Source organism: Leucopleurus acutus, assembly GCF_964270905.1.
Source record: "Leucopleurus acutus genome assembly, chromosome: 3".
In the NCBI taxonomy this organism is placed as follows: Eukaryota; Metazoa; Chordata; class Mammalia; order Artiodactyla; family Delphinidae; genus Leucopleurus; species Leucopleurus acutus.
In genome coordinates, this window is record NC_139145.1 from 120,947,817 (window position 1) to 120,960,350 (window position 12,534).

At 38.7% G+C, this 12,534-nt stretch overlaps 1 protein-coding gene across 1 annotated transcript; it reads right to left on the reverse strand.

Moving 5' to 3' along the window:
* Window positions 1-687: 687 nt before the first annotated feature.
* KGD4 (alpha-ketoglutarate dehydrogenase subunit 4) lies at window positions 688-12,521 on the reverse strand. The gene is made up of 4 exons (XM_082835909.1): window positions 12,423-12,521; window positions 3,199-3,262; window positions 1,825-2,012; window positions 688-950 (listed from the first exon to the last, which is right to left on the reverse strand). Exons 1-4 carry the CDS (start codon window positions 12,462-12,464, stop codon window positions 933-935), a joined length of 312 nt encoding a protein of 103 aa, XP_082692035.1. The 5' UTR covers window positions 12,465-12,521; the 3' UTR covers window positions 688-932.
* Between the last annotated feature and the right edge of the window lie 13 nt (window positions 12,522-12,534).

Below are 12,534 nucleotides of genomic sequence, written 5' to 3' on the forward strand. Positions count from 1 at the left end.
TTTCACAATCATACATACCCTTGGCACAGGAAGAGCCTATTAAAATTCTGTAAATTGCCTTAATAAGGTGAATAGGTTGATTTTATGAGGCTTTCGGACAATGAAGTTTGAGAAAGTTTATGATTGTCAGGATTTGTACACATGATCACAATCAAAACAGTAAAATAAACCAAAGAACAAGACTTTCTTAACACCCCTAAAAACATAATAACTTAAAATTTCTGGTCAAATGTTATTCCTATGCTATATTCATTTTGATCTCTTATTCTCCATTTGATACTCTGACATTTTTTTCTGAACACAGGTTACATAATCTTTTGTGTTAACTCCCTAGTCTTAATACCACAAAGGCATCTGTTTTACCATGTCTGTATTTTTATTATTTAGAGTACGATATGCTTATTGAGCCAGTTATTCTCCAGTAACTTTGTGAATGCAAAAAACACTGAGAGAATTAAGAACAAATAATGGAGTCATTATTTCACTGATCCTTATCCAATTCCAGGAAAATTACTTCCAGAAAGCTGCAATTCTGCCGGATATATTCTTTCCATGTTTAAACAGAAACTGAAAGAGAAGTGAAATTATGGTAAACCTATGATTGTTCACTAGACATTGTGTACTTTTAATAGTTCAACACTATAATGCTTGATAATTTGATTATCTGAGTAAATTAATAGGCTAACATTTAAAAATGTATACTTTAATAAGTATAAAGTATATAAACAATCAGGTAAGCTTGTGGAGAAGCTGACCAAGATACATAAATTAGGAGATACAAGTGTCCTAAATTTTCTATACTTTTTTTTTTTTTTACAGAAATTTTATTAAAGTTGTTTAATGTACAATTTCTCATTTGTCATTCTGGAAGTCCTTCATTGTAAAGACTCTTCTTTGTCTGATTAAACAAACAGCAGCCACATTGTCAGTGATTATTCTGGACCTCCACGCTGAAAAGGAAGTAATAAAGCAATAAGATTAGGTGTTTCATTTACAAAGAAATGTTTTCATGGCCACTATACAAATTTGAAACATTTTAATCAAATGATCTTTAGGTTTTAAAAACAATTTCAGATTTTTCATAGCTTTGGGGCACTCCTATCAATGTTATAAAGAATTTCAGATCCGAAGAGGACTCAAGGTTGACGTAGATCAATGGTCCTCAAATTTCTTGGTCCTTTACACTCTAAAAAATCAATGAGGGGGCTTCCCTGGAGGCGCAGTGGTTAAGAATCTGCCTGCCGATGCAGGGGACACAGGTTCGAGCCCTGGTCCGGGAAGATCACACATGCCGCAAAGCAACTAAGCCCATGCACCACGACTGCCCAGCCTGTGCTCTAGAGCCCGCAAGCCACAACTACAGAGTCCATGTGCCACAACTACTGAAGCCTGCGCGACTAGAGCCCGTGCTCTGCAACAAGAGAAGCCACCGCAATGAGAAGCCCATGCACCGCAACAAAGAGTAGCCCCCGCTTGCCGCAACTAGAGAAAGCCCACGCACAGCAACGAAGACCCAACGCAGAGAAAAGTAAATTAATTAAAAAAAAATTAATGAGGACCCTAAAGAGCTTTTTTCCATGGGGTATATATATTTTGCTATTTACCATACTATACTTCTACACATATATTCCTTCATGCACATTTACTGAGGGCTCGAACATCGTTTATTTCTCATAGTCCAGGCCTACATGACCATCCCTGTCTTAGCTATGGACACACCTTGACAAGACAATGGGAAGAACATGGAAATCAGCAATATGAAACTCCAAAGCCAATAACGTTGAGGTGTTTTCCACAGTATTGGGATAAAGAGCAACAACGTACTTGGATAAATTCAATTTCTTCTTGAGATACAAGTTTCCTTCTGTACTTCTGAGGTAAAGTTTTTATTAACTCTGCAGTGTCTGGTGGACCCGGATGCATCAGCCAGTCTGGCGATTTACTTCCCTTAGAATGCTGTGAAATTGAAGAAGAGTGAGACGGTAGTCCTGCTGATCTCAGAACTTCTGACACTGAAATTAAAAAAAAAAAAAAAATAGAGGAATTGTTCAGTGTCTTAAAATACTATTTTGAATTATCTATCATTAAATAATCAAGTTATTCTTTTCTTTTTTTGGCGGTACGCGGGCCTCTCACTGTTGTGGTCTCTCCTGTTGTGGAGCACAGGCTCCGGATGCACAGGCTCAGTGGCCATGGCTCACGGGCCCAGCCGCTCCACGGCATGTGGGATCTTCCCGGACCGCGGCAGGAACCCGCGTACCCCCAATCCGCAGGCAGACCCCCAACCACTGCGCCACCAGGGAAGCCCTCAAGTTATTCTTAAAATGATAAGTATTACAATCCAAGAGATAAGTATTATAGAGTAACTTCGTTGGGTAGCTATATATAGTTTCATAAAGTTCTTTTTAAAGCAAATGAGGTAGTTTTAAGTGAATGAATTACTAAATTGAAGAGTAAGTTCATAAAATAATGAAATTTCTAGGTAGTGGAGTTCAACCTGTATGGATAACTTACATTACTTAAATTTTGTCATATGGTAGAGATTACAGGTAATACCATACAATGGAGAATAAGAAAGTTGGTAAATGCAGATGAGATTTGTTTTCTCCATACTTGTTTGTCACCTGTATCTTAATTTTTCAAGAGTTACAATAAGTTAAAAATATCCATACAAAATTTGTTAGAATTCTCCCTGAATTAAAGGTCAAGTATCTTGTAATTAAAGACAGCTGACAGAGCAGTAAGAGAAAAACAGAACTTGTTCAGAATCTTCAGTTACTGTAATAGGCAATGACTGTTAAGTTCTAAGGCAATCCAAGAAATATTTACTGCCTCAATGAACAGATAAATCAGTGAATGAAAGAAAAGGTTAGCTGGGAGAGAAATATAGGAATGGTGGTTATTCATCATAATCTCTGCAAATATAAGCATGGGACATTCTTCTGAAGGACAGAAGGTGGAACAAAAATTCCCATATATAAACACAGTATCATTAAAAATTCAGAAATACCTACTGTCAAGTTACTACTTTTTTACAAGGAGGTAATAGAAAGTTAGTTAATGCAACCTAACATACCATTGTGATCTAAGCTACCATTGTCTACTGGATTCTAAAATGAGAAATATTGTGTATAATAGAATATTCATGTATAAATCTGCATGTACATATCTTTTTAGTATAAATAAACTACAGCTTACCATTGGGTTTAGGATTGTCTCTTCTGTCAGGGAACCTTATTAATGGAGTATGTGGCTTGACTACCTAAAGGAAAAATAAAATGCATGAAAAAGAAATGAAGCACTAAAATAACCTCATTTACTACATAAGAAATAATCTAATGAACCTCACAAGCAGATGCCTTTGTTAAAATAGAATAACTTAGTACCTGACAGCAACTTTAAATTTTACTCTTTCCCAACAAGGATAGCTAGTCTATGAACTAATCTGATATTCATAAGAACTTTGTACTTTATACATCACAAGATATTTTACTGTACTGCCTACTGACCTCAAAACAACCCTATAAGGTGACAAGGATTTTATGTTGCATGACTTCTAAATCACCCTGCTGATTGGTAAGAATTGCAAGTTTCCTGACTTGTATTGAGTGTTGTTTCTCTACTATGTTAATACCTAGTGGTTTAGATAGAATAGGATAAAAAGCATATTGAAAATTAGGTAATCAAAAGAATACTTTTTCTGACTATAAAAGTAACCCATGTTCTGTGTAAAAAATTTGGAAAAAACACAGAAAAGCACAAAGAAGAAAACACCATCTATAAGCCAAAACCCACATAAAATAGACTTAAACATTTGATAGCCCTTGACTTCAGCCTTTTTCCTATACCCATAGAAATACATGTATTTAGAACACTGTTTTTAATAAGATATTTGAAGAGTATTAATGTTTTATCCCTAAAATTCCAGTTAATGCTACAGAGGAGCTTAAGCAGAACTTTCAGTATGAAATCTTCTGAATATATATAAAATGCTGAGACTCTAATAAACAGAGTACTATTTTTTACTAACGTAATCTATAAGTTGCTGTGTAACTAGTGAGACAGGTGTGTGTTTATCTGCAATATATTTGTATATATGTACTACACATTACACATTTTATATGAGTACAGAAACAAATAGGCTTGTAGGGATGGGTCTGAAAACTAACCACCATAATTCTGCTGCTGTGAGAAAATGCTGGAAGATAGTTGTCTCCCTAAGCATTAAAGCATGTTCACATCTTTCATGTTAAAAAACAAACCTTCTCACTCCATGTAGTACCTGTTTCTTTTCATAGCCAGGCTTCTTGAAAGAGTGTTCTTTCCTTCCTATAGTCCTAAGCTTTTCAGGATAAACTTCAAACTCGCATTTGGCACACACAGGCCCATCATGATCAGGTCTCTCCCTACCTCTCTAGCCTCATTCCCCACCACTGTACCTTTCACTCCAGGTATTCTGAAGTACTTTTCATTTCCCTAACTCCTCATACCATTTCCATCCCCATTCAATCTACAGCTTGTGTGCTCTGCCACGAATCTCTCCCAGGTCCCACCCCGCTTCCATGCCTCCACTTTCATCTGACTGCTTATCTTTGAAAACAGCTCAACTGTCACTCCTCTCTAAGAAGATTCCCGATTCCTAAATCTGATTTAAAAACTCCTCCTGTGTTTCCACAGCAACCTGAACATCCTAAGAATATTGTGTAGAGGACAGTAAATGAGCCAATGATTACAGGAGAGCAAAGCTCCTGGAAAGGCAGAGATGGAAAATTAAGTACTTCTGCAGAAGTAGCCAGTACATAGTAAATGCTCAGCAAACATCTGACAAATGAGTGAATAGACCATTTGTAGGTAAGGGCTAACTGTATAGGTATGTAAGTATGTATACACACACTTAAACAAATGTACATACACCAGAGAGAAAGAATCCATTTCAACATTGCTTTTGTACACTTAAAAATATGGTTGGGCTTCCCTGGTGGCGCAGTGGTTGGGAGTCTGCCTGCCGATGCAGGGGACGCGGGTTCGTGCCCTAGTCCGGGAGGATCCCACATGCCGCGGAGCGGCTGGGCCTGTGGGCCATGGCCGCTGGGCCTGCGCGTCCGGAGCCTGTGCTCCGCAGCGGGAGAGGCCACAACAGTGAAAGGCCCGCGTGCCGGGAAAAAAAAAAAAAAAAAAAGGTAATATGCCCATATAGATTAAATTCCCACAGCTTGGTATCCCCCCTTTTTAAGAGAAAATTTTAAAAATACATAAAAGTAGACAGAGTAGTATAATAAACCCTGATAAACATATCACACAATTTCAACAGTAATCAATCTTATTTCATCAACCCTTCCCCCATTAAACAAATCCCAGTCATCTCATCTCATCTGTTAATACCATCTACATGTATCACTAACAGAAAAGGATTTGGTTAAACCATAGTCCCAATACTTTTCCCACACTTAACAAAAATAATTCTTTAATATCATCTATTATTTAGCTATGCTCAAATTTTCCTGTCTCAAAACTGTCTTTTTTAAACTCTAAATGTAAATACAAAGAGAAACAAATAAGTCTGTCAATTAGTTGACCAGCTTATAACTAAGGAAAAAAAAGGAGCTAATCCAAATAACTTTCATAGTGCTTGGACTATATACCTTCAGTCTAAAGACAAAAAGAAATACAAAGAAATCTTGAACTTTTTACTTAGTAGGTTGGTTGTATAGATATAGCTATACATTTTGTATATATTGTAGGACTAAGCAAATGAGTATATACTTATATTGATGTTTGTGGAAGGCAGGGATTTCCCTGTGAGAGAAAGAACATATAAATATGGGATGAGGGAAGGCAAGGAAGAATACTGTAGTGTTAAGACTGGAATCTGAGGGAATCAGTAGGAAGTCAGGATAAATGCCATGAGTTTATTCAACCAGCCCCCTGTTAATTTGGGTTGTTAATTTGAGTCGTTTCCAATCTTCTTCCAGTTCTCATATACCACTGGGCACACCCCCACTCACCCCAGCCCCCAGCCTTCCTCACTGTGGACATCTCCCACCAGAGTATTCTATTTGTTACAAATGATGAAACTATATTAACACGTCATTATCACCCAAAGTTTTACATTAGAGTTCATTCTTGGTGTTGTACGTTCTATGGGTTTTGATAAATGTACAATGACATATTCACTATTATAGCATCTTCTGTGTTCTGCCTACTCATCCCTTCATTCCCCAATCTCTGGCAACCACTGATCTGTTTACTGTCTCCACAGTTTTGCCTTTTCCAGAATGTCATGCAGATGGAATCATACAGCATGTAGCCTTTTCAGATTGGCATCTTTCATTTAGTAACATGCATGTATGTTTCTTCCATGATTTTTCCTGGCTTGGTAGCTTGTTTCTTTTTGAAATAACATTATAAATTATATTTGTATAATATACAAATATATAATTATATAATATAATATTACAATAATATAATTTGGGTTGAGTAATATTACATTATCTAGATGTACCACAGTTTATTTATCCATTCACCTACTGAAAGACATCTTGGTTGTTTCCAAGTTTTGGCAATTATAAATGAAGCTGCTATAAACATCCATGTGCAGGTTTTTGTTCGGACGTAAGTTTTCAATTCATTTGGGTAAAAGTGCGATTGTTCAACCATATGGTAAAAGTATGTTCAGTTGTGTAAGAAACTGCCAAACTGCCTCCCGAAGTGGCTGTGGCACTTTGCATTCTCCACAGCAGTGAATGAGAGTTCCCATTGCTCCACCTCCTTGTCAGCATTTGGTGGTGTCAGTATTCTGGGTTTCAGCCATTCTAACAGGTATATAGAGGTGTCTTACTGTTGTTTTAATTTGCAATTAATTCCCTAATGACTATGATGTTGAACATCTTTTCATATCATTGTCATCTGTATATCTTCTTTGATGAGGTGTTTGTTCAGCTCTTTTGCCCATTTTTTAGTCAGGCTGTTTTCATTGTTGACTTTCTTTTTTTTTCTTTTTTTTTTTTTCCGGTACGCGGGCCTCTCACTATTGCGGCCTCTCCCATTGCGGAGCACAGGCTCTGGACGCACAGGCTCAGCGGCCATGGCTCACGGGCCCAGCCGCTCCGTGGCATGTGGGATCTTCCCGGACCGGGGCACGAACCCGTGTCCCCTGCATCGGCAGGTGGACTCTCAGCCACTGCGCCACCAGGGAAGCCCCATTTTTTTAAATATAAATTTATTTATTATTTTTGGCTGCGTTGGGCCTTCGTTGCTGTGCGCGGGCTTCCTCTAGTTGCAGGTGAGCGTGGACTCCTCATTGCGGTGGCTTCTCTTGTTGCGGAGCACGTGCTCTAGGGTGTATGAGCTTCAGTAGTTGTGGATCGTGGGCTCTAGAGCACAGGCTCAGTAGCTGTGGTGCATGGGCTTAGCTCCTCCATGGCATGTGGGATCTTCCCAGACCAGGGCTCGAACCTGTGTCCCCTGCATTGGCAGGCAGATTCTTAACCACTGTGCCACCAGGAAACTTTTAAGAGTTCTTTATATATCTTGAATAACATCCTTTATTAGATATTCTTTTTGCAAATATTTTCTCCCAATCTGTGGCTTGTCTTCTCATTCTCTTCACAGTGTCTTTTGCAGACCAGAAATTTTTAATTTTAATGACATCCAGTTTATCAATTATTTCTTTCATGGATTGTGCATTTGGTGTTGTATTTAAAAAGTCACTGCCAAACCCAAGATCATCTTAAGTTTTCTTCTCTGTTATCTTCTAGAAGTTTTATAGTTTTCCACTTTACATATAGGCCTATGATCCATTCTGAGTTAATTTTTGTGACAGGTATAACGTCTGTGTCTAGATTCATGTTTTGCAAGTGGATGTCTAGTTGTTCCAGCAACATTTATTGAAAAGACTATCTTTTCTCTATTGTATTGCCTTTGCTTCTTTGTCAAAGATCAGTTGACTATCCTGTTATTTCTACCTTTCTAAGTCTCTTAGTTTTAGCTGTGCCTCATATATAGCATAACATTGAATATTCATTTGTTGGCCAATATGAGAATACTTTTAAAAGGGCAGTTACACCATTTGAATTTATAGATATAACTCACAAGTTTGGTGTATTTTCTGTCATATCATTATATGATTATTTAAATATAAAGTCCTTTGTCATATGATCTTTTTCTTTGCTTTCATTTGTGGGGTTTGTTGTTTTGTTTTTTGGTATTTGGAAAGATTTGTACTTTTGTATAATGTTTATGTTATGTTGCTACCTTTAGATAATACTCTTAGTTGCCCGTTTCTGAGATACTATCTATTGGTTCACTATTATGAGAAAGAATGAAAGTAGTTGATGGTAATCTCTTCTCTGCCTTCCCTCCCCATCTTTTACTACCATTTAATAACCAGAGGCAATTAGCAAGTTTATTCTACCTTCTGTATACTCTTCCCCTTATTCCCTCCATTTTAAAAGTTTTATTAGATCTATACTGTCAAAAAAAATAATATTACCAACAAGTCTTTCTCCCTTATCTGCATTAGTCTTAGTTCTATAGTTAAATACATTCAGTGCTTACATCCAGTTCCTATATTAAAACAGCCACAAGTACAAATAAGTATTTCTTAGTTGTCTAAAGCTCATTCTCTGTGAGAGCTGTAAGAAGAGCTTCAGGGAACAATATTCCCTGAGTTATTAAAGGTTAAGAAGAGTTTGTGGCCTTTACACTTGAAGGTCAATGTAGCTAGATAAAGCTTTGGTTCACATTTTCTTTAACTACCTTAAATATGTTATCCACATGTTTCCTTAATGAAGTATTATTGTTGAAAATTCTGATAACTTCCATTCTCTTTTAAGTGCTTGGTCTTGTCGCTTGGATCACCAAATAATTTTTTCTTTAAAATTTAATGATTTTACTAGAATATACTCATTAATCAAACATACTGGATCAAATCTACAAGGTATAACTTTAAGTTTTCTTTTGTATCAGGAAAGTTTTATTAAATTATAGGTTTTGAGACTTGGTCAACTCTATCTACTGTCACTTTTTCATAGACTACTTATTATACAAAAGTTGCATCGTCTTGTCTTTATTGTCTCGTCTTTATCGTCTCTATGATTTTCTCTGAAACCCTTTCACCTTTTTTCATTATCAGTGATTTCTTTTGGAAACTATTATTCTATTAAGGAATCCACTTCTATGATTCATGAAGCCCAGGCAGAGTTAACAGTGACGAGTTCTGGAGGTAACACTCCACTCTGGACTTTCTGGTTATAACCACCATCTCCTCTCTCTACCTCAACTGAAAACCGAGCCTCATGAGGCCTCAATCCCTGCCCTCCTGTTCGTGGAAGATGCCAAAGCCAACTATGTAAGAGGCTTTTTTAGAGGAGAAGACAACTCTTGTCTTCCCAGAAGACAAACCCTCTACTTTGCTTTATAAGGCAGATAGCAACCCCAGACCGCAGACAGGTTGGGACCTGCCTAGGCCTCAATCATTATCTGTGACTTTTAAAAAAAATCATTTTTCTCCTTTCCTCCACTATTTCCTTTAGCAAAACTTCCAAGTTGCCTATTGACCTTTATATTCTTTCCAGTTTAGCATCTATTCCTGAAAGGTTCTTTTCTTTTACTCTTAATTCTTTACTGAGTTCAGAACTGTACCATCCCCAAAATCTTAATCTAAAATCTAAACTCAACTACAACCTTTTAACTTACAACTCTCTTCTCTGTTACTTCCCACCATCAGTTCCAGCAAGCCCTTCATTTCCTTTATCGTTCCCTTTTCTCCCAGTCAATTGGTTCCATCCTGACTTTACTTCCTTTCTCATCTAGCCTAGAACCTACAGTCCATTCAAAAACCTCTTAGCACTCTCAACTGCCTTGCTGGAGGTTTATTTTCACCTCACCTGTAAAGCTCAAACCCTGAATTAATCCAACCACTTATCTTCTTCCCCTGTGTCTCATGCAGCCAAACGATTTCCTGAATGATGAACTATCTCCTTTCTACTATTGCATCATCCCAAACATAACAAATATATACTGCTTGGCATTTATTTTATTATTATTATTTTTAAATAAATTTATTTATGTATTTATTTTTGGCTGTGTTGGGTCTTCGTTGTTGCACGCGGGCTTTCTCTAGTTGTGTTGAGTGGGGGCTACTCTTCGTTGTGGTGCGTGGGCTCCTCATTGTGGTGGCTTCTCTTGTTGCGGAGCACGGGCTCTAGGCGCATGGGCTTCAGTAGTTGTGGCACACGGGCTCAGTAGTTGTGGCTCAGGGGCTGTAGAGAGCAGGCTCAGTAGTTGTGGCGCGCAGGCTTAGTTCCTCCGCAGCATGTGGGATCTCCCTGGACCAGGGCTTGAACCTGTGTCCCCTGCACTGGCAGGCGGATTCTTAGCCACTGCACCGCCAACGAAGCCCCTGCTTGGCATTTAGCAGGCATTTAATGAACACTTATAAATTACTCTTCTGAAATTACTTTTGAATACCCTGTGGTCCAGCCAAATCCCTCTACTTAATGGTGACACTATGCTTTGTGAATTCCTATCAGTTTGTGCCAGCCTGTTGAAATACTACTCTTTCTTAAAGACACCAATCAACAGCCAAGTTCTAAGCTCTGTGGAGGCACCATGTATTGTCTTGTTGGCACTGCAGTCTCAGCACTGAGTATAGGCCTGGCACAGAAGTACTCAGTACATTTTGCTAATGTTAACATGTAATTATTACATAATGTAAGCACATACTGCTTTGTATTATGAACCTGAATACAAGTCTTTGCAGCTTTGTTAAAAGGAGACAGACCATTTCTTACTGTATATCTCACAGCATCTTTTTTATTGTTGTTGCATATATCAATAGTAAGTTCTTTATTATTGCTGTGTACTGTTCCATTTTAACAAATCTACCACACCTTATCTTGCTAATGGACATTTGGATAATTTCTGGTTTAGGGGTTATTATTAATAAAGCAACTATGAACATTTTTATATAGTTTTTAAAATAGGTATATGCACTCATTTCTCTGAGATATAAACCTATGAGAAAAACTGCTTGGACATAGGGTAGGTATGTTTAACTAGTATTAGAGGCCCACAAAAGTTTTTCAAAGTGACTGTACCATTTTATATTCCCACTAGCATTGTATGAGTTTCAGGTGCTTCATGTTCTCATCACCACTTGGTACTGTCAGTCTTTTTAATAATTTTGGTGGGTGTGGTAGTACTTCCTGGTTTTAATTTGCATTTTCCTGGCAAATAATGATGTTGAGTATCTTTTCACTGGCTTAGGGCTCATTTGAATATCTTGCTTTGTGCAATATCAAGTTTTTCTTACCCATTTTAAAAACTGGGCTATATATTATGGATATATATAATTATCTATTATGGATACCAGTCCTTTGTCGGATGTTCTCCTGTCCTCACAGCACCTTTAACGCTCAATAACTACCCGCTGAATGAATAAGTGAGGATCATTCGTTGCAATGGGAGCAAAGACTGGGATCTAGGATTCTCTTTCAGAGCGAAATAACTTTAAGAAAAGGTCTTTTAAGAGATGTGTAAAGGGAAATGCACTTCTCGTGTCAAAGTTAAAAGGTAATTGAAAAAAAAAGGTAATTGTACAATAATATACTTTAAGAGTTGAAAAAAACTCGTGTAAAGCAACCACAAAAGTGGAGATTGTCGCCCATTATATACCAATTTTACCTCTCCTATTTAAGCTAGAGGTCACAGCTGGAGAAGCAAAAACAAAAGCTGTCAGGAGTTAGTAACTGATGTGAGGATTAACAATAAAGTTCCTCTAGCACCAATCTAAATTCAGGGGAAAAAAGCTTAGGAAACCAACACTAAGACATATATTACAGATAAACTTAAATATGTATTTTTTCCATTCTCCCCCATCCAGCCTGTAACCAGACGCTGGTTGGTGGGGGAGAACCCGCCTCCGGCGAAGATGCAGCCCGCGGGGCCAGTTCTCTGGCCATTCCCAAGACCTTGAAGGGACACCAGGTCAGAAGCAGGGTTCGCTTCCTTTCACTCACCGCTACCGCCTTCCTTCCGATTGGCTGATCCGCGACAACACAGACAATACTGGTCGCTGATTGGCCAGGATATTGCCAGGACAGCCAAACTGCAGACTTCTAACAGGCTAACGAGGTCCCGGTGGAGGGCAGTCCAGGGACTTCGGAACGGCTATGTGCCTACTTGCTGAGATGCACTCTCGCGGCCTGGCTCGAACCCTCAGCTGGGGTCCCCGGCTCACTGCCCGACCCAACGAGCTCAAGGTCCAATTCTCACATACACCCCGGGAAGCCGCTGCTGGCCCTATGCAGGGCCGTGGTCACCGCGCAGTCTCCACCACCGCCTTTCCTCCCCAGCGCCGGTGCTACAGTCAGCACCATCCCTACTGCCTACGGCGCGGAAAGGCAACGGAGTCTCCTTACCTGAACGACCCTGCTGGCAGACGCCATTTTGCTGCCCATCATGACCCCCGAGAGGGGCAGCTTCCGGGGCCCTGGCGAGCAGCGGCTATAACAGAAGTCCTGGGCGGCTGGG